Source organism: Delphinus delphis, chromosome 11 (assembly GCF_949987515.2).
Source record: "Delphinus delphis chromosome 11, mDelDel1.2, whole genome shotgun sequence".
NCBI lineage: Eukaryota > Metazoa > Chordata > Mammalia > Artiodactyla > Delphinidae > Delphinus > Delphinus delphis.
Genome location: NC_082693.1, coordinates 101,857,537 through 101,878,338, shown reverse-complemented (window position 1 = coordinate 101,878,338; position 20,802 = coordinate 101,857,537). Strand labels below are relative to the sequence as shown.

General features: G+C 57.1%; 1 protein-coding gene across 3 annotated transcripts; it reads left to right on the top strand.

Moving 5' to 3' along the window:
• The first annotated feature begins 7,451 nt into the window (after positions 1 to 7,451).
• On the top strand, positions 7,452 to 20,513 carry DENND6B (DENN domain containing 6B). Of its 3 annotated transcripts, none has more exons than XM_060025879.1 (20): positions 7,452 to 7,723; positions 12,726 to 12,764; positions 12,836 to 12,878; positions 13,484 to 13,596; positions 14,037 to 14,117; positions 14,665 to 14,770; positions 14,892 to 14,971; positions 15,060 to 15,122; positions 15,387 to 15,442; positions 15,959 to 16,081; positions 16,164 to 16,259; positions 16,350 to 16,444; positions 16,558 to 16,623; positions 16,758 to 16,822; positions 16,921 to 17,010; positions 17,104 to 17,157; positions 17,498 to 17,607; positions 17,713 to 17,815; positions 17,958 to 18,028; positions 18,114 to 20,513. In XM_060025879.1, the coding sequence occupies exons 1-20, from the start codon at positions 7,562 to 7,564 to the stop codon at positions 18,142 to 18,144; spliced, it is 1,647 nt and encodes a 548-aa protein (XP_059881862.1). In that variant the 5' UTR covers positions 7,452 to 7,561; the 3' UTR covers positions 18,145 to 20,513. The 3 variants fall into 3 exon arrangements, with proteins under 3 accessions (XP_059881862.1, XP_059881861.1, XP_059881863.1); XM_060025878.1 differs by having other exon boundaries at positions 17,958 to 18,032; XM_060025880.1 differs by lacking the exon at positions 15,959 to 16,081 and having other exon boundaries at positions 17,958 to 18,032.
• Positions 20,514 to 20,802: the final 289 nt, after the last annotated feature.

Sequence of the window (20,802 nt, the reverse complement as noted above, 5' to 3'; positions counted from 1 at the left end):
ATGGTGAAAGATGTAATGCTTTTTAAAGATTGGAAATGAGGCAAGGATGTCTGCATTCACCACCTCAATTCTACACTGTAGGATTCTGCATGCAAGGAGCTTGGAAGTCACCAATCCATCCTAAGAAGTAAAGGGCTAAACAGACTGAAAAATCAGCAACTCTTCTTAGATCGATGAGAGAAGGGAGGACACAGAGCAAACCACTGCTCCCAAGGTAGGAGAGACAGGCAGGTGAATACAAGTCATCACAGCTTACCAGAGCAAAGGTTCATGAGAGAAACCGGCCTGAGAACCTGTGTGTGCGGGGGGGAAGGGGGGGCGCTGAACTGTAATTGGTGAATTTCGGGAGGTTCAAAGTCAGCAACTGTTGAGAGTTAAAAACTCCGGGGCACCCAGTCATGAGGGAGCCCACACAATACTGTGAGATTTACCCCTGGAGCCTGAGCAGGTTCCCAAGTAAATATCAGCAAAGCCCCCTCAAGCTTTCTGCAGGGGGAGGGAAGGAACCATCTCCTACCGCGACAGAGCACTCTGCTCTCCTTAACAAGGCTGCGCTCAAGGGAAACTCGTTAACCAGAGCCTGACCTGCTGGGGTGTTATCAGAGCCTAACTGACCAGGGGAAGGGAAATGCCCAGCTCCAGCCTCTCTGGGCAGCCCGTCCCAACCAAGGGGAGATAAAGGACTGAGAAACACTTGTGAAGTTCACAGTCCAGAGGCACAGGCTCAGTAAAAGAACTGAGGCCCGATCACAGGACCGTAGAAGGCGTCTCCTCTCCCACACCTCACCTCCACATTATTAAGGCCTATTTATAGCAGTTCCTTTCACCCAGTACATCATGTCTGGCTATCAGGAAAAAATTACACAGTTAAAAGGCAAAAAACACAATTTGAAGAGATAGAGCAAGGTTCAGAACCAGATATGGCAGAGATGTTGGAATTATCAGACCGGGAGTTTAAGCCGCTATGATTAATATGCTAAGGGCTCTCATGGATAAAGTAGATGACATGTAAGAACAGATGGGCAATGCAAGCGGAGAGATGGAAATGCTAAGAAAGAACCGAAAAGAAATGCTAGACATAAAAAACGCCATAACAGATATGAAGAATGCTTTTGATGGGCTTATTAGCAGACTGGATAACACTGAGGAAAGAATCTCTGAACTGGAGGGTATCTCAATAGAATCTTCAAAAACAAAACAAAGAGAACAAATACAGAAAAAAACAGAACGTCCGGGCTTCCCTGGTGGCGCAGTGGTTGAGGGTCCGCCTGCCGATGCAGGAGACGCGGGTTCGTGCCCCGGTCCGGGAGCATCCCACGTGGCGCAGAGCGGCTGGGCCCGTGAGCCGTGGCCGCTGAGCCTGCGCGTCCGGAGCCTGTGCTCCGCAATGGGAGAGGCCACAGCGGTGAGAGGCCCCAGTACCGCAAAAAAAACCCAAAACAGAACATCCAAGGACTTGTGGTCTACAAAAGGTGTAACATACACATAATGGTAATATCAGAACAAGAAGAAAGAAACAGAAGAAATATTTGAAATGATTCTACATTGCACTAAAGGTGCAGTCAGTGCAATGAGGCAAGAAAAAAATTAAAGGCATACGGATTAAAAAGAAGAAGCAAAATTGTCTTTATTCACAGATAACATGATCATCTATTTAGAAAATCCTAAGGGATCTATCAAAAAAATCTAGAAATAATAAACTAGTTTAACAAGGTCACAGGATACAATATCAATATACAAACAACAGTTGTATTTCTACAATTAGAAACAAACAATCTGAAAATGGAATTAAGAAAAAAATTCCAGGGAATTCCCTGGCGGTCCAGTGGTTAGGACACCACCGCACTTTCACTGCCGAGGGCCTGGGTTCAATCCCTGGTCTGGGAACTAAGATCCCACATGCCACACGGTGTGGCCAAAAAAAAAAAAAAAAAAAAAAAAAAAGGAAAGGAAGAGAAAAAGATTCCATTTACAACTGCATCAAAATGAATAAAATACTTAGGAATAGATATAACAAAAGAAGTGCATACAGAAAAGAGTCAATGCAGCAGGCTAACAACTTACCAAAAAACCAAACAAACAAATAAAACCCCTGCTTACACAGTTAGCCCTTGACGGGCATCTGAGAACCTGGATTTCGGGGAGGTTCCCACCATCCCTGGAAATGATCAGAGTGGCTCTTTGAGCCAGACAATATGACTTATGTTGAAATCTGCTTTCTTTCCGGGTGCCTGGAATTTTGTTAGGCACCAGGCAGAGACTGCCTGTCTGGCCAGCCCTGCAATGGATTGAACAGTGGCCCCACCCGAAAGATATACATCTACCCCAAACCTGTGAATGCGACCTTTGGAAAAAGGGTCTTTGCAGATGTCATTAAGTTAAGATCTCAAGATAGATCATCCTGGATCAGGGTGGGTCTTAAATCCAATGACAAGTATCCTTCTCAGAAAAGGAGAGAAGACACAGGGAAGAAAGCGATGTAAAGATAGAGACAGAAATTGGAGTGATAAACCTACAAGGATTGCCGGCAGCAACCAGAAGGTAGCATAGAGGCCTGAAATAGATTGTCCCTCGGAGCCTCCGTAAGGAACCAACCAGGCAGACACCTTGATTTCAGGCTTCTGGCCTCCTGAACTGTGAGAGAACAAATTCCTGTTGTTTGAAGTCTCCAGGTTTGTATCAGTTTGTTACAGCAGCCTTAGGAAATAAATATAAGTTCCCAATAAAACCGTGGGTGCTGAGTTTCTGATGAACTTACCTGGTTGGCAACATTTCACACCCATTGTCACAACTCCCTGGGACAATTAAGTTTGTCCTGTGTAACTACGTGATGACCGTGGAAGCTGGCACCTGGTCTCCCCCAAACTTAGCCGCATGAGCCTTTTCACTTTGCTGATTTTACCTTGTATCCTTTTCCTGTAATAAATCATGGCCATGAAAACGACCCTATGCTGAGTCCTATGAGCCCTCCCACAAATCATCAAATCTGGGGGTGATCTTGCAACTCCCCTGCAATAAAAACTACAAAGCACTGCTGAGAAAAATCAGACAAGACCTAAATAAATGGAGAGACATGCTATGTTCATGGATTAAAAGACTCAATATTGGGCTTCCCTGGTGGTACAGTGGTTAAGAATCCGCCTGCCAATGCAGGGGACACGGGCTTGAGCCCTGGTCCGAGAAGAACCCACGTGCCGCGGAGCAACTAAGCCCGTGCGCCATAACTACTGAGCCTGTGCTCTAGAGCCCGCGAGCCACAGCTACTGAAACCTGCACGCCGAGAGCCCGTGCTCCGCAACAAGAGAAGCCACTGCAATGAGAAGCCCGCGCACCGCAACGAAGAGTAGCCCCCGCTCGCTGCAATTAGAGAAAAGCCCACACGCAGCAACAAAGACTCAACTCATCCAAAAATAAATAAATAAATAAATTTAGTTTAAAAAAATTCCTTAAAATAAAAAGAAAGACTCAGTATTGCCAAGATGGCAATTCTCCCCAAACCTGATCAATAGATTCAGTGCATTATCAGTGAATTTTTCAGCAGATGGTCGTTTTTTTAATAGAAACTGACAAGCTAACACTAAAATTTACACAGAAATGCAAAGGATTGAGGTAGCCAAAACAGTTTTGAAAATTAGAGGACTCACACTTCTTGAATTCAAAATGTACTATAAATCTAGAATAATCAAGACAGAGTAGAATTGGCATAAGGATAGTCATATATATCAATAGAACAGAGTAGCAAAAATATGATCAATTGATTTTTTTTATAAAGGTGCTAAGTCAATTCAATAGGGAAGCAATATCTTTGTTTTTTTTGACCACACTGCACGGCTTGTGGATTCTCATTTCCCTGACCAGGGACTGAACCCGGGCTGTGGCAGTGAAAGCCCGGAATCCTAACCACTAGGCCACCAGGGAACTCCCAAGCAATATCTTTTTTTTTTTTAAAGAGATAGTCTTTGAATTACAACGATTTTTTAAAAATTATTTATTTATTTGTTTATTTGGTTGCAGTGGGTCTTAGTTGTGGCAGGCGGGCTCCTTAGTTGTGGCACGTGAACTCTTAGTTGTGGCATGCATGTGGGATCTAGTTCCCTGACTGGGGATCGAACCAGGCCCCCCTGCATTGGGAGCATGGAATCTGAACCACTGCACCACCAGGGAAGTCCCCCAAGCAATATCTTTTTAAAAAATTATATTGGAAAAATTGGTTATCCACATTCCAAAAAAAAAAAAAGTTAAACCGTTACTTCACACCATACACCAAAATTAGTTCAAAATGGATCACAGCCCTAAATCTGAGAGGTGAAATACTTCTAGAAGAAACATAGGAGAAATTATTTGGGTTAGGAAAAGACTATAGATATGAGACCATAAACATACTACCAAAAAGAAAAATATTCATAACTTAGACTTCATTAAAATAAAAAACCTTTGCTCTTCAAAAGATGCCATTAAGAAAAATAAAAGACAAGCCACAAACCAGGAAAAAATTTTAAATCGTATGTCTGATAAAGGACTTGATTCTAGAATATATATTTTTAAAAAATCTTACAACTCATAAGACAAATGACCCAATTTAAAAAGAGGCAAAAGATTTAAATAAACATTTCACCAAAGAAGGTAATACAAATGACTTACGGGCACACGAAAAGATGCTCAAGGGACTTCCCTGGTGGTCCAGTGGTTAACACTCTGCGTTCCCAATGCCGGGGGCCTGGGTTTGATCCCTGGTCAGCGAACTAGATCCCACAGGCATGCCGCAACTAAGAGTTCGCATGCCGCAACTAAGAGCCCGCATGCCACAACTAAGAGCCCACATGCCACAACAAAGATCCTGCGTACTGCAGCTAAGACCTGGTGCAGCCGAATAATTAATATTAAAATAAAAAAGATGCTCAACATCAGTCATCATTAGGGAAATTCTAAATTTACCCACATGTCACTACACAACCCCTTGGATGGCTACAATTAGAAAGGCTGACAACCTCAAATGCTGGTAAGGATGTAGAAAAACTGGAACCTTCATACATTGCTGGTGGTAACGTCAAATTGTAAAGCCACTTTGGAAAATAGTTTGACAGTTTCTTATAAAGTTAAACATAAACTGAACATACAGCCCAATACTTTCACTCCTAGGTATTTACCCAAGAGAAGTTAAAACAGGTGTCCACAAAAAGACTTGTACAGGAATGTACATAGCAGCATTATTACAGGCAAAAACTGGAAACGTTCCAAACATCAATTGGTGTGTTGACTCTAATAACATAATAGCCAGTTGTTTCACCAGCAAAAGCAAGTTTATTCAGGAATAGCAGAGGAACTGTAATTCATGATGTGGAAACTATGGCAGACTACAAGTAAATCCAAAAAACAGGAAAAGGGAGTTTGCTTTTATAGGGAAAAGGGGTCAGTTGAGAGGTACTGTGTTAACTAGAGGCCGCTGGAGGAGCCTGGAGGCTTCCTATTGTTTGGGCTGTGACGGTCTCTGATTGGCTGGGATGTCCTTGGGCCGGAGGGGTTTCTTCCTCCTGTTGGAGAGAGAGTAGAGGCACCTGTCTTCCTGTTTCTGGTAATTGCGGATGCACGGTGGGCATGACAGAACACCCTGACGACCTGTCCTGGCTCCAGCTTCAACTGAGGTTTCTTTAAATAATTCCACTGTGAAAGGTTAAAGAAAATGTCACGTATCCAGACAATGAACTACTATTCATATAAAGGAACAAACTACTGCTATATACAACATGGATAAACTTCAAAAATATTATGCTAATGGTCTTCCCTGGTGGCGCAGTGGTTGAGAGTCCGCCTGCCGATGCAGGGGACACGGGTTCGTGCCCCGGTCCGGGAAGATCCCACGTGCCGCGGAGCGGCTGGGCCCGTGAGCCATGGCCGCTGAGCCTGCGCGTCTGGAGCCTGTGCTCCGCGACGGGAGGGGCCGCAGCAGTGAGAGGCCCGCGTACCGCAAAAAAAAAAAAAAAAAAAAAATTATGCTAAGTGCAAGAAACCAGACAGAATAGGCTGCATATTGTATGTATTAGCACAATTACCACAAACTTAATGGCTTAAAACAATGCACACTTACTATCTTACAGTTCTGGAAGTCAGAAATCTGAAATGAGTCTTACGGGGCTTAAATCAAGGTGTCAGCAGAACTGCATTCCTTCTGGAGGCTCTAGGGGAGAATCGTTTCCTTGCCTGTTCTAGCTTCTGGAGGCTGCCTGCATTCCTTGGTTCATGGTCCCTTCCTCCGTCTTCAAAGCCAGCAGTGTGGCAACTACCAGTTTCTCTATCTTATTCCCTTATCGCATTGCCTTCTCTGACTCATTTTGGCCTATGGACTGTAGGCAGAAGTGCTGTAGATATCAGTTGTCGGCCAACGCAATTAATAGCTAGCAGGCCTCCATTAAACCCTTTTCCACTGCCAATGACCTAGGAGGCCATGTGTTCCAGAGGTAAGTCAAGGAGAGCCACCTGACTCTCCCACCAGTCCATGCACAGTGAAAAACCTGCTTAAGACTTGAGGGTTGTTACTCCAACCTAGCCTAGCCTAGCCTAACTTTGGAGTAGGGAGCTTTAGTTTAAAAAAAAAAAAAAGTAAAATATATATAGCGTGTCAGTTAAGTTATTGTCTCAGCGCCAAAGTCGCCCCTCCATGATCGGCTGTGTGATGCTGCGGGGGGGGGGGGGGCCTCTGCGGCCACATTTCGAGGAGCAAGGGCTGGTGCCTGGCTCTGCCAAGAGGAATGCTGGAGGCAGATGCGACGTCAAAGAGGGAGGGGGGCTTGCCCGCCCCCCCAGCCACACTTCGCCGCCGCAGCAGAAAATAAAACGGCACAGGTGGCTCGAATTATGTGTGTTATACGCTGTGTCTGGTTTCGACAGACAGGTCTGGGACAGTGTGCAAGGCAGCCCAAGAGGGGGCCCGGAAATATCTGGAAGAGCGCTGGACGCAAGAGGCGAGGAGGGGACTGGCGCGGGCGGGTCTGCACGCACTGACGACCAGTCATTGGAAACAAAGATGCCCCAGTGGTCAGACACGAACCCCGGACGTGACAGCTCTCTGCAGGACCCCATACCCGGAGGCGACCCAAAGGAGAAAACTCGAGGGACTCCCAGAATCGCTGGAATCTGTGTGTGATAGTTGGTAGAATAGGAGCTCGTAACAACGAAATCCGGTTAGGAAAGCTGGCCGGGTAAGGGACCCGCCAGTCTCTACTTCGCCTGTCCTCACGGTGTCCCCGGGAACCGCGACCCCGCCTTAACCCGTCTTCCCCCGGGCTCACACGCCCCGCTGGAAGTCCCTCCTCCAGGCTTGGGGCCGCTCTGGCCCGCGCGGTCCCTTCTCTTTGGTGGGTTCCGCGCCGCTCCACCGCACGGCGGTCCTCCGGCCGCCAGGGGCGTGCGAGGCCGAGTCCGGGCCATTCTGGTCTGAGACGGCCGCTCGACTGCTCCGCGGAGCCGTCCGGGCGCGCCCGGGCCACCGCCTCCAGTCCGTTCCCCCGGCAACGCCTCGGGCCGTTCCCCCGGCAACGCGCGGCCGTTCTCAGTAGCAGGGGCCATGGACCAGGGGTCGGGCGCCGGGCCCCACCGGGCTCGCGGCTGCCTCGGCGCGCCGTCCTGCGGAGCGCGGGCTCCGGGGGCACCCTGGGCACGCTTCTCGGCCTGGCTGGAGTGCGTGTGTGTGGTCACCTTCGACCTGGAGCTGGGCCAGGCGCTGGAGGTGAGGGGGGCAGCGGGCCGGGGGGAGGCCGGGGAGGGCGGGTCCTGCTCTGTCGCCGCCGGCTAGTGTGGCTCAGGCATCGCCGAGGGGCGGCGGGAATCCCTCCGCAGGTGAGGTACCCTCGGGCAGACAGACCCCCCAGGTGGCCTCTTCCTCCTCAGAAACCCTGCACCTGTCACTTCCTGAAAGGTGCGCTCCCAAGCAGAAGAAAAAAAGTTAAGTTGCCAAGACCTCCCTTTGGGGTGGAGGAGCGAAGAGCCCTGCACTTCGGATACCCAAAGTGGTACTCTTGATTTTTCGCCCAGTAAAAAGCTGTCTCTTCTCCCTTCCTCTCCCCCGCCTTTCCCACACTATGATACCTTCTCCCCTCATTTACTCCAGCCAAAATCCCAGGGGTCACCCTTGACTCCTCCCCTCCCTCCACCCCACATCCCATCCGGGAACAAGGCTGACAGCTCCACCTACAGCAGGGCTGTCAGATTCATTACCACTGCTACTGTATCCCCAAGTCCAATATTTGTGGCTCTCTTGCTTAAATCTTTGGAAACCTCCTTGTTCACTTAGAGTCTGATCCAGACCCTTTGCGGGTCACAACCAGACCCAAGAGCCATCTTTCTGTTCACAGACTCTGCCCCCAGCCCCCCCAGCCTGGGGTGTCCCCACTACCTGCAAGGCTCTTCCCTACCCCCACCCGCGTGGGTGTAGATGAAAACATGACAGACTCAGGGAGGAAGGCCTTCTGGAGTAATGCAGGCCTGGGGGGACGGTCTTCTCCAGGCCCTGAAGGCCATGACATAGACCATGGAGCTGACCAGGGCAGGGGAGGCTGTGAGGTACGCTTCAGCATGCTGTCAGAAGGAACTTTCTGAGAACCCAGGAGGTGGCGCATCCGTGACTGCAGTTGGTTGAGATGAGGCTGAGCAGCCATCATTGGAAAGCCAGCGTCAGGGGGAGAGGGTGTTTTCCAAGGCCTTGCTGAACTCCATGAGGCTGTGGGAAGCCCAAGTCCTAACAAACAGCAAGGGCGGACACTGCCCAGCTCGCTGTGGAGACCGCATTCCACCACACCTGTTCCCACGTGGTGCACCAAATTAACTTGACGCAGGGACCTGAGCACAGAGAGGTGAGGTGATTTGCCTAACGTCACAGAGCCCACATTCCTGCTGGTGCCCAAATTGTTCCCAATAAAATCACAAGAGAGTCTACTGTTTTCTTAAGGCATTCTCATGTATAATTTTCTAGGACTTAACCATTCAGGCAAGAACTTGTTAGTTAAAGGCTCCATGTGCTTGGGCTTCTGAGCTTTCCTGAGGCTGTATAGCTCAGGGAGGGAGTGCTGGGGGGACCCACGGCCCCTACTAATCATCAAGTCTGTGCAGGAGTCGGGCAGTGCAACCACACGACGCTCATCAGGTTTGCATCTTATCTTTCTTCCTCTCCCCTGGAAATCATGAGGAAGGTCAGCGGTCATTTCAGCTGCGTCCACAATCACTCATGGAGCATCTGCCCTGCGCTCGCTTATTCCGGGCTTGGCCTGGCCGAGCACCACAGAGGCTCTGGCTGGCACTGTGCTTGGCACTGGGACATGATGGAAGACCCAGGGACTGCCTTCCAGGAGCTCATGGATCACGGAGACTCCGTGGACAGATATAGCTCAGAGGAAGGAATGGGGGTTTGGCCATATCTTGGAGGATGAGAAGGAGGCAGCCGGGCAGGGGAGAGGGGGCTGTTTCAGGTAACCCCTCCCCCAAAAAAGCCAGCGAAAGCAAAGGCAAGGAGCCAACCATTCACTCATTCAATAAATCAAGTATTGGGCAACTGCCACCAGCCAGGCCCCACGGTACTGGTGCTGGACACATGGACACAGAGCTGCATGCGATGACAGGGCCCTGCCCACCAGGAGTTCACGTTCTGTGCGAGAGACACAGAGAGTAAGGGGTAAGGACCCCCTAGAGCGCATAGGTATGTTGAGGGGGTCCCACCCACGTGGGTGCACTGGAGCCTGCAGGCGAGGCAGGGATCAGACATGAGGGGAGAGTGGGCAAGGCTGTGCACATCAGCTGAGCAAAGGGCCTGGCTCTGCTGCCTCAGCCCTTGGAAACTCTCCTCTTGGTATCCCCGCTGACCCGAGAAGCCCATGCAGTGAACTGCGGCCCGGGGCCCAGAGGGTCCCTCCTCCCCCAGGTGTCCACATCCTCCCAGCTGCAGCTCCTGCACTGCCCAGTCTCAGGACCCTTTTAGTCTTCAAAAGTACTGAGGGCCCCAAGGGACTTTTTATGTGCGTCGTATCTATCGAGGTTTCCTATACTAGAAGTTAAAACAGAAAAATTAAAAATGCTTATTAATCCATTTTAAAAAACAGTGGATACCATGTGTAAACGAGAGAAGCCACCGCAATGAGAAGCCTGTGCACTGCAACGAAGAGTAGCCCCCACTTGCCGCAACTAGAGAGCCCACGCACAGCAACAAAGACCCAACGCAGCCGAAAATAAATAAACATTTATTTACTTACTTTAAAAATATATATATTTCCACAAAAACAACCATTTTCAGAAACAAATTCAGTGAGGAGAATGGCATTATTTGACACTTTTACGTCCCTTTTTAAAGGCCAAATAGAAGGCCGCTGTATCTTCACGTCAGCTTCAGTCAGTTCCCCTTGACGGCCTGTGTCACAGCCTCTGGAAGCCACACTGCACACAGTGAGAAGAGAGTGAAAAAGGCAGCTTCGGCCTCTGGGAACCTAGGGCACCCACACCACCCTTCAGGAAGCACTTTCCTAGACGTACCTTCTCCAGCAAGGCGAGGCTCGCTGCATCTGTCTTCCTCAGGGGCGACTTGGTTACAGGAGCTGCAGCCCCTGCACACTGGCTCCCGTGGAAAGGACAAGACCCCTGTGGTTCCAGGGGACAGGGTTCATCGTGCGGCAGACCCTCGCCCTCTGCCCCTCTCTGAGGGTCTGCTCCATTCCTCTCCTCAGTCAGGCAGGGCCGTCCCTCCATCTCTGCTCCCAGCTTGTGAACAGTGAACTTGGAGCCCTGGGCATGGCTGTGGAGCCTGCTCAGATGCTACAAAACTCCTGTGACTGCAGACCAGATTCAGACCCCTGACCTCAGCTCCAGACCAGATTCAGACCCCTGACCTCAGCTCCGAGGGCCCATCGTGGCCCTGCCAGCTGCCAGGCACCCGCCTTTCCTCTGCCCTTCCCAGCAAGGACGCGCAGGGGCCCGAGTGGTCCTGCGGCCCCTCCTCTCTTGGAGCCATCTCGAGGTACCCCTGTGGGTCCGCCCCACAGACAAATACTGTTTGGCTGGCTCCCCTCCGTCCTCTTGGCCCTTCCTTCTTGGTGCCTCCTTAGCTGACGTCTTGAGATTTCCACATGCCCCACCTGTTCCATTATTCTTTGGAGACATGTTTTCACGCACTCCACAAATACAGGCACACCTTGGAGATGTTGCAGGTTCGGTTCCAGAGCACTGCAGAAAAGCAAGTCACACAGATTTGCTGGTTTCCCAGCGCATATAAAAGTTATGGTTACGCTAGACTGGAGTCTATTAAGTATGCAAGAAACACCATTATATCTTAAAAAACAATGTAGATACCTTGTAACAAATATAAAAATGAAAAAGTTTGAGATGTGAAAATTACGAGAATATGACGCAGAGATGCAAAGTGAGCAAGTGTTGCTGGAAAAGTGGCACCTGTAGGGTTGCTACAAACCTTTATTTTGTAAACAATGCAACATCCGTGAAGCACAATAAAGCAAATGTGATAAACGAGGTGTGACTGTACAGTATCTGGTGAGGGTCTGCTCCCTGCCAGGGGCTGGGAAGTACCTGGGACACGGTCCCTGTCCTTAGGACACTTGGTGGCAGCGGAGGAGACGGAATAGGCCCAGAGCAGCAGGCCCAGAGCAAACAAAGACAGAAGCTACATTATCACAACAGTGCAAGTCCCAGGGCACAGTACCTTACCACCTGGGGGCTCAGGGCACACCCCAGAGGAAGCCTCATGTCAGCCAGAACCCAAGTCCTCCTCCGCGTGGGAGTTTGGCCGACAGAGTAAGGAGGGGGCCGCGCATGCAGGCCCTCAGCTCCTGGCTCCCGGCATAGCCGCTTCCTGGGAGAGCCGTCCTGCTGCACCTGAGCACGGGCCAGGGCAGCAGTGATGCCCAAGGCGCACCAGGTCCCCAGGAGACACTTGGGGGCCTGCAGGGAGTGAGGCCTCTGGAGGTTCCCTGCCTTTTTCCTTTCCTGCAAAGAAATCCATTCTGGCCATTTGCCTGCGTACAGGGCTACTGGCTCCCCTAGAGTGTGGCCTGTCTCCCAGGTAGAGCCTGTCCAGCTGGTCACGCTCACCATACACTCCAGGGGCCTGGGTGCTCCAGGGGTCACATTCCAAGCGGGGAGCAGGCCAGAAGCTCCCGGACCCCTGACTAGCAGGGGTTGGAGTGAAGATGCTCAGAGGCAGGAGTGCCAGTGTCAGGCAACATCTGAGTTAAGACGGGATGGGGAGGCTGGCCAGGCCGTCTGGGAGAGCAGGCCCAGAGGAGCCGCAGAGCCTAAGACCCTCTGGCTGGGTGGGGTTGGGTTCGGAGCGCTGAGAGGGTACAGGAGGTGGGGGCCAGGAGGCAGGGCCCTGCATCCGCTCTAGGCGAGAGAGGAGGCTTTGGGGACAGACTGTCGGGACGTGGGGCAGGGAGGCCCGGTCTGGGCGAGTGGCCTTGAGGGCGAGGGGTGTGAGAAGGGAGTCCAGGAGCTCACCCAGTTGTGCGCTGGCCGAGAAAAGGGAAGGATGGGGGCCAGGAGTGGCCTCGGGCCGAGAGGGGCCTGGGGAGGCAGGGCAGGGCGCTGGGGCCCTGAAGAGAGGAGGAGGGGTCAGCAGGGAGCCAGAGGTGGGGGACAGCCAGAGGGTCTGACAGTGCTGGGGTGGGGGGACACACCTGCAGCCCAGCACCGAGCCTGCCAAGCCCATGTCACTGAGTACTCTGTGTCCCCCGCAGCTGGTGTACCCCAGCGACTTCCAGCTCACGGACAAGGAGGTGGGTCCCAGCCCTCTCCGGAGCAGGCCTCACCCGGGGAGCAGGCCCTCACTGGCTTTCCTGTGTTTCAGAAGAGCGGCATCTGCTACCTGTCCTTCCCCGACTCCCACTCAGGTAGGCCACCCCGCCCCGCCCCGGTCTGGGCGTCCCTCTGGGGCTGTGGGGAGAAGAAGAAGGAGGGAGATGAGGCTGCCCAAGAGCCCCTGCGGCCAGGCCTGCACAGCCTGTAAGCACCGGTCCCCCGTCCCGCTCCAGGGAGACAGCCAGAGCCCCACGCCGCGGCAGCCGGTTTCCCCGGTTCCCGCGGAAAGAGGTGTCTCTGGGCAGTGGGGTCTGGTCTCCTTCACCCCAGCAGAGGGGTCACCAGGAGCTGGGTCCTGGCCTCGGCTTCTCCGGGGCTCAGGTGTCCGGGCCGGCCTGGTTTTCCTCCCCGGGCAGGCTACGCCGGGCCACACAAGCCCCCGGCCGCGCTTGCCCACGGTGCGCGCGCTGCGGGGCTGTGGCTGTGCTGCTCTGTGTGCTGAGTTTAAACCCTTAGGTGCAGGAATCTAGACACGGGGACCTCTGTCGGGAGACACGGAACTGGAGGGCTGGGCTTTTCTGAGGCATTTGCAGCCCGGCAGGGGCTTCGCCCCCTCCCTGGCCCCCCGCCCCACACGCTGGCAGGAGAGGCTCCAGCCCAACCCGGACACAGCGTGAGGGGACCACCTCTTCCCCAGGCTGCCTCGGGGATACTCAGTTCTGCTTCCGCATTCGTCAGTGTGGAGGGCAGAGGCGCCCCTGGCACACGGATGACAGGCACTGTGACAGTGGGGCCCCCGTGTCTCTGCAGGTGAGCCGGGCTGCCTCTCCAGCGCTCCTCCCCTGCCCCTGCAGGCCAGGGTCAGGCGGGTGTGAGCGGCCCTTCAAGGCGCCTGGCCAGCCCCAGCCAGCAGGGTCTCCAACTGCCGCAGGCCAGGCCCGGCACCCCAGCCTCGACTGGGGGTGGGCCAGCGCTTCTGAGGACTTGCCAGGGTCCTTGGGGCTTTTCCTGTGCTCCACGTGTGCGCCAGGGCGTGGCTCGGTGTGCAGAGGCCGGTGCTGTTGGGCCCCTGAACCGCTCACCACTGTGTCTGCGGAGATGTCCCTGGAGAGCGGTTGCCTGCCTTCCGGGGCCGTGACTCCCAGGCAGATCCCGGTCTGGGGAGAGCACGCAGCAGCCTGCGTGGGGGTCCGAGGGGGCGGGTGGGAGGTGAGCAGTGGGCGTGGCCTGGCCGATACCCCTCCTTCCAGAGGGAGCCCGCACACTACTTTGGCTACGTGTACTTCAGGCAGGTGAAGGACAGCTCTGTGAAGAGGGGCTACTTCCAGAAGGTGAGCAGCTGGTTGCTCTGGGGTAGCCCCACTGAGAGTTGGGGGCCAGCAGCCATCGGGAGAGGCTGATGGTCTGGGGGGTGGGGGTCCTGAGCCTCCAGGAGCACCCACCCCTCGGCAGCCCTAGCCACTTGGCCCTGGGCGGGGGCCACCGTGCCACTTGGGGGCGGGGGCGGCCTCTGGAGAACAGGCTCCGCTGCCCCTCCCTCGCCCAGCCCCGGCTCTAGCCCAGGCCTCCCTGCTCCTCGCTGAGGGAGGAGGGGGGCCCTCGTCACACTTTCAAGATTAGGACGACTTCAGTCTTGAATTCAGACACCAAAAGCAAAGGCTGCTTGAGCCCCGGGGAGACCATCCCACGATCCTGGCCCACGTGCATTTCCCTCTGAAGGCCTGGGGTTTTCTAATAGCCTGGAGTCCCAGGTCAGGCCATTCCTGGGAAGTCGGTGGGACACCCTGCCCTGGGCGACCCTGGATGAGCTGGGCCTCAGGGGTCCCTGCAGGGTCCCAAGGGGCTGGGGCGACATCTCACCAGCCCTGGGCCCTGCAGTCTCTGGTGCTGGTGTCCCGCCTGCCCTTCGTCCGGCTGTTCCAGGCGCTGCTGAGCCTGGTTGCCCCCGAGTACTTCGACAAGCTGGCGCCCTGCCTGGAAGCGGGTGAGTGGCCGGCAGGCGCTGCCAGAGCTGCCTCGTCATCATCCCAGCTGTAGCTCCTGGTGGCTCCGGCGGGCAGCTTCCTCCAGGACAGGCTTCTGACGCTGGCCACCTGTGTTCACAGTCTGCAATGAGATTGACCAGTGGCCGGCCCCTGTGCCGGGGCAGACCTTGAACCTGCCTGTCATGGGAGTCGTCCTCCAGGTGAGGGCTGCCTGGCTGGGGTGGGACGGCCCCAGTGCGCGTCGACACGCCACCCGGCCCCACTGGCAGCTGCTTCCTTCACCCATAGGTGCACATCCCATCCAGCGCAGACAAGCCTGAATCCGGTCCTCCAAAGCAGTGCAGCCACAAGGTGGGCGCCCTGCTCCCAGGCTGACGGCCCCATACCGGCCTCAACCCTCAACCCTCCCACCTGCCTGGGCCTCCCCACCTCACCTACTGGGGGGTGGCCAGACCCCAGACACAGGGCCTGCGTCTCCGTGCAGGGCTGTGGGGCGCCGGGAGGCACGTGGGTAGGGACTGCGGCCCCCGGGACTCTCCCGGGATGACCTGTGCTGCTCGGGGCTTGTGAGGCGTCATCCTCCCCCCGGCCTGACCCCACCCCCCTTCCTCTCAGAACCTGCTGCCAGCCCCGGTCGTCCTCACCAGTGTCCATGAGCTGGACCTGTTCAGGTGAGCCTGGCAGGCCACCACCTGCTGCCCCGGTAGGTGATGAGTGATCCCACGGGGCTCAGCCCATTGGGGTGGGGGCGCTGGGGGACATCAGGAGTTAACCCCCCGCCCGTTCTGAGAGGGAGAGTCTGCAGAAGAGGAGCCCGGTACCCCGATGTCTGCCCCCAGAGGAAGTGGGCACCGTGGGCAGGAAGTCAGGTCCTGGCAGGCAGGAGCAGGGAAGGGAGCAGCTGTGGTGAGAGATGCTGCCAGAGGGGCCCTCTCTGGGGGGCCAGCAGAGGACCCCACCTTTGGAGACCCTCTGGCCCTGTGCTGGGCCCAGCGGGAGCCAGGGCTGTTGGTTTCAGGCATGGCGGGGGCGCGAGGCCAGGCATCTTCACAAGGCCTCACGGCCACCTTCCTCTGGAGTGAGGCCCAGCCTTCACCCAGACAGGGCCTGCCTGGGCCTGGGTCGGGGCAGGTGGGCAAGGGCTGGGGAGCCTCCCGCCGGCCTCCCCAACGCCCCCGCCGGCCCAGGTGCTTCCGGCCCGTGCTGGCCCACGTGCAGCTGCTGTGGGAGCTCATGCTTCTTGGGGAGCCCCTGCTGGTCCTGGCGCCCTCGCCCGCAGTGTCCTCGGAGATGGTGCTGGCCTTGACCAGGTGGGTCGGGCGGCAACGCGAGGGGCCGGGGGCCCCGGACCAGCCCTGCGAACTGACTGTCCCTGCGGGTCCCTCCCCACAGCTGCCTGCAGCCCCTCAAGTTCTGCTGCGACTACCGCCCCTACTTCACCGTCCACGATAGCGAGTTCAAGGAGTTCACGACGCGCACTCAGGCCCCGTAAGTGCCGCCCTGCCCGCCCTGCGCCCTGCGCCCTCCGCCTGCGTCTGCCTCTCCTCCCTCCCTCCCTCTCTCTCTCTCTCTCTCTAGACCAAGCGTGGTCCTGGGAGTCACAAACCCTTTCTTTATCAAAACGCTCCAGCACTGGCCCCACGTTCTCCGCATCGGGGAGCCCAAGATGCCAGGTGAGGTCCCCGGCCTCCACCCAAGGGTCCTGGGAACGCGGGGCCTCTCCGGGTCTGCGCCTGCGGAGGCAGAAGCAAGACCCTGAGGCCCGGCCATGGGGCGTGTCTCGTAGGGGACCTTCCCAAGCAGATCAAACTGAAAAAGCCCTCAAGGCTGAAGACCCTGGACACCAAGCCAGGTCTGTGCCCCTCCTCTCCTCCCGGGACCCAGAGACACGCCTTGGGGCGGGGTGGGCCGGGCAGATGTGCTGGCACAGCTGAAGGGGGTGCCCCGCCCCCGGGGAGCGCGCTGCCATTCTGCCCTCCTCCCCAGGCCTCTACACCGCGTACACGACCTACCTCCACCGAGACAAGGCCCTGCTCAGACGACTGCTTAAGGTACCGCTGGGGGGTGCTCCGGGGCGGGGAAGCTGGGCTTGGTGTGTGAAGGGGGCGCAGCCGGCCTGCTGTGGCTCAGCCCTCGCCCCGCCCCCCAGGGCCTGCAGAGGAAGCGGCCGTCGGACGTGCAGACTGCAGTGCTGAGGCAGCACCTCCTGGAGCTCACGCAGAGCTTCATCATCCCTCTGGTGGGGCCTGGCCGGCGGGGAGGAGGGCACCGGGCTGGAGGGGCAGGCAGCAGGCTGTGGCCCAGACTCAGACTCACTCCCCTTCCCCCCCAGGAGCACTACATGGCCAGCCTCATGCCCCTGCAGAAGAGCATCACGCCCTGGAAGGTGTGGTCCAGGGAGGGGCTGGGAGGATTGGCCCTATGCCGATCCTTTGGGGGGGGGTGTCTCGTGGGTGTGCAGGAGCCCCTGGGGCCAGCCCATCCCCACACCCGCAGGTGGCCCTCACAGGGAAGAGAAATGCGGGCCACACGGATGGGGGAGGGGTTCGAGGCCCTCTTCTCTGGGAAGGGTCACCCTGGGATCTGTCCCTGCAGGGTGGGGGCTGGGGGACACACAAGGGGCCCGTCTGCCAAGTGCCCTGGGGAAGGTCCTGACCAGCCAAGGTGCGGGACCTGCGAGGCCGTGCCTGCCGCCAGCACCCAGGCTCACCCAGCCTCTGTCTCAGACCCCTCCCCAGATCCACCCCTTCCGCCAGGACGACTTCCTGCGTAGCCTGGAGCGCTCGGGGCCCCAGCTCACCTGCCTCCTCAAGGGCGACTGGCTGGGCCTCTACAGGTGGGTGGACAGTAGGTAGGGTCCTGGGGCCCCTGCTGCTGGTGGCCGTGCCCATCCCTCAACACACAGCGTCAGCCCACACCTGCTGCCCCTTGCCCCCCACAGGCGGTTTTTCAAGTCCCCCCATTTTGATGGCTGGTACCGACAGCGGCACAAAGAGATGGCCCAGAAGCTGGAGGCCCTGCACCTCGAGGCCATCTGTGAGGCGGTGAGGGGGGCGATCGGCTGCGGGAGAGCACAGAGGGGTGCGAGCCCCACACAGGGGCCGGAGGAGAGTGCAGGGGGGGCGGACACAGGCCCAGAGCTGGGCGAGAGCCTCGGCGATGGAAGGTCCCATCTTGTCCCCGCAGAACCTCGAGATCTGGATGCAGGACAAGTCCGAGGTGGAGGTCGTGGATCTGGTCCTGAAACTTCGGGAGAGGCTGGTGAGATGCCTCCCAGCCCTGCCCCACCTCGGCCAGCCAGATGTGAAGGTCGCCTGCCCCTGACCACCGCTGCCCCTGCAGGTTCGGGCACAGGGCCACCAGCTCCCCGTGAAGGAGGCGACGCTGAAGCGGGCGCGGCTGTACATCGAGACAGTCGTCGGCTCCCTGCCCAAGGACCTGCAGGTCGTCCTGTGCCCTCCCTAGGATGGGGCCCATGGCCCGGGGCCTGGCTGCCCCTCGGGGCCTGGGTCTGGCCGAGATTCCCTCCCCCCAGTCAAGCATGAGATCCCCCACCCAAGCTTCCGGTTGCCCCTGGTCCCCCACCTGGCACCACCATCATCCCAGCAGACAAGGTGGCATTTGGAACTACAGCCTGGCCCCTGACTGTTGGCGGATCACGTGCTGCAGAGCCTCCCCTCCCCCTGGGCCCCACCTGTCCTCTCCAGGGTCTTAGGCAGGGGTGGGGGGCAGGCTGTGAGCCCTGCTGATCTGATCTGGGCCAAGGCCACACACCCCTCCAGGAGCCCATCTGCCCAAGCCCTGCAGGCCCAAGCGTTGCATCTGATGCGTCCTTTAGACCCACCAGGCTGCCCAGCTCAGGACGGAAGGAGGCGGCTGACAGGCAGACCCCTCTCCTCACACAGCCCGCCCCCCGCCTGTCTTGCCTGGGGGCTGAGGGGGGAACCTCGCCTGCGGTCATCACTTGGGAGGGGAGAAGCCGCTTTGCCCGGAGAAGAGCTGTGCCCTGTGGTTCGCTGGGATGCCGCCAGGACCCGCGTGGCTGCCAGGCGGGTCCAGGGCATTGTCTTTGTTCCACTCCAGGGACACCCCACTGGGCACCTTCTCCATTCACTCTGCCCTGCGCTGCTGCTCGTCGGCTGGCAGGCCCTCGAGTCACCCCCGTGTCCATGCAGCCCCACAGGCAGTGAGGGGCTTGGACTCTAGCCTGACCAGGCCCGCGGCCTTGGGGCACCATGCTCCTCGGCAAGGAGTGAAAGCCCCTCAGAAGGGATCCACGCCCCCATATGACACCTTGGAGCACTGGGCCAAGCAGTCACGTGCTGTCAAAGGCACCATCACAGCTCAGCGCACAGTGGCAGCTGGTGGGGGGCAGGGCAGGGGGGGAGGCGCGGACCCAGAGCTGCAGGCCTTTGGGTAAGTCCCACCGAACCCAACCCCAGATGCCTCACCTGAGGCACAAGGCCTCGTAGATGCCCGCATGGGCCTTGGAGGCAACCTGAGCTGAGTCCTGGCTGAGCGATGGGGTGCGGGAGGCAGGCCGAGCGGGGGGCTTTCCCTTCTCTCCTGATTCCCCACAGTCCGTGTCCTGGGATGGAGCAGTGACGCAGCCACTCCTCCCAAGCGGAGTTCGGTGGAGCTGCCAGATGACAGAGGCGCTGGCCTCAGAGCTGCCAGCGTCGTCTTGTCCGGCCCTGACCACTGCCTAGGACAGCTCGGCGCGTCCGCAGCCTGCAGACAGCTGAGCTCGGCCTGGTGTGCGACCGCAGTCAGAGGACAGAATCGAGGCAGCAGAGGGAGAGGCGAGCTGGAGGCCCTCAAGTGAGGAAGGACTTTGTGGCCCCAGTGCCACTTTGGAAAGTCTGCCCTGCTGTCTGGCCGTGAGGGGTGTGCCCCGGCACATTGCACGGTCCCTTCCCTTGGCTTTCTGAGGGTGACCGCGGGTGATGGAGGGCTGCAGGGGAGCGGCTGCAAGGGGGCCTCCGCAAAGCCCTCAGGGACTTTTGCCTCCATCGACCCAGGAAGGCACAACCTGATTCCCCCGAATCCTTGCATGCTCCCTCGAGGACTGCTTGAGTCCACACAGCAGCCCCTCACAGCGGCTTGTCCTCAGGAACACTGGTGCAGTGGGATGTCGGGGGAGGGACGCCTGGCAGAGTGGGCAACACTGCCCAGGGTGGAATCCAAAGCTGAAGGGTACAGGTGGGAGGAGGTCCCTCCCCTGGAGTGCCTGCGGCTGTCGGGGGGGGCCTCCTCCTCACAGCCTGACCCCCCTGCCCAGACAGGGGCCTGAGGGTGCGGGCTGGGGGTGGAGTCCTGCCAACTCCATCGTCTCCCCCATAAGACCCCGGGTTCCCTCTCAGGATCAGGTCAGCTCCGGCTGGGCTGAGCCTCTGTCCCCCCACCAGGCTGGGGACAGGCAGTGAGGAGGGAGGAAGGGGCAGGAAGATCAAAAGAGGCAGACCCACCACCTACTAGAGCCCCGTGGACAGGAGGCCTGGACGGACAGGAACCAGTGGTCCAAGAGGGCGCTGTGGTCGGCGGCCAGTATGTGAAGCCGCCTGCTTTTGGGGATCGTGTGTGGGCCTGGTGTGGTGGCCGGGATGGGGGTGGGAGGGCAGTGGGCTGATCCAGGGACAGGAAGGACAGTCTTCACCCCCAAGCTTCCTGCACTCTATTTAAAGACTCCGTTTTAGTCTGCGATGGTGGACTTCCCACATCTTTGGTATTAAAATGTCCTTCTGTGACACGATACTTGCCTTTTAACTTCCTTTTTTGATAAAAAGTTGGCATCCCTATCAGAGCCTGGTAACTTTAGGGTCCTCTTGGTGGGGCGTTGGGTGGGCCTTACTGTGGACGGGTTCAGGGCTAAAGGGGTGAAGGTGTGGCCTGGCTGGTTGGGGGTAGGGGGGTAGCAGAAAGAACTAGTGAGTTGACCCTCTCCAGTGGCTTCATCTGAGCTGGGCGTTCCTGAGCATCCGGGGCAGGTCCCAGGCCCGGGTTGGGTGGGGTGGGCAGGAACAAGTGGGCT

Coding starts and splice junctions, on each gene's coding strand:
- DENND6B (XM_060025878.1), top strand. CDS start 7,562: ATGGACCAGGGGTCGGGCGCCGGGCCCCACCGGGCTCGCGGCTGCCTC. Junction 14,118..14,664: donor AGAGGGGCTACTTCCAGAAG/GTGAGCAGCTGG, acceptor TGGGCCCTGCAG/TCTCTGGTGCTGGTGTCCCG. Junction 16,082..16,163: donor ATGGTGCTGGCCTTGACCAG/GTGGGTCGGGCG, acceptor CCCTCCCCACAG/CTGCCTGCAGCCCCTCAAGT.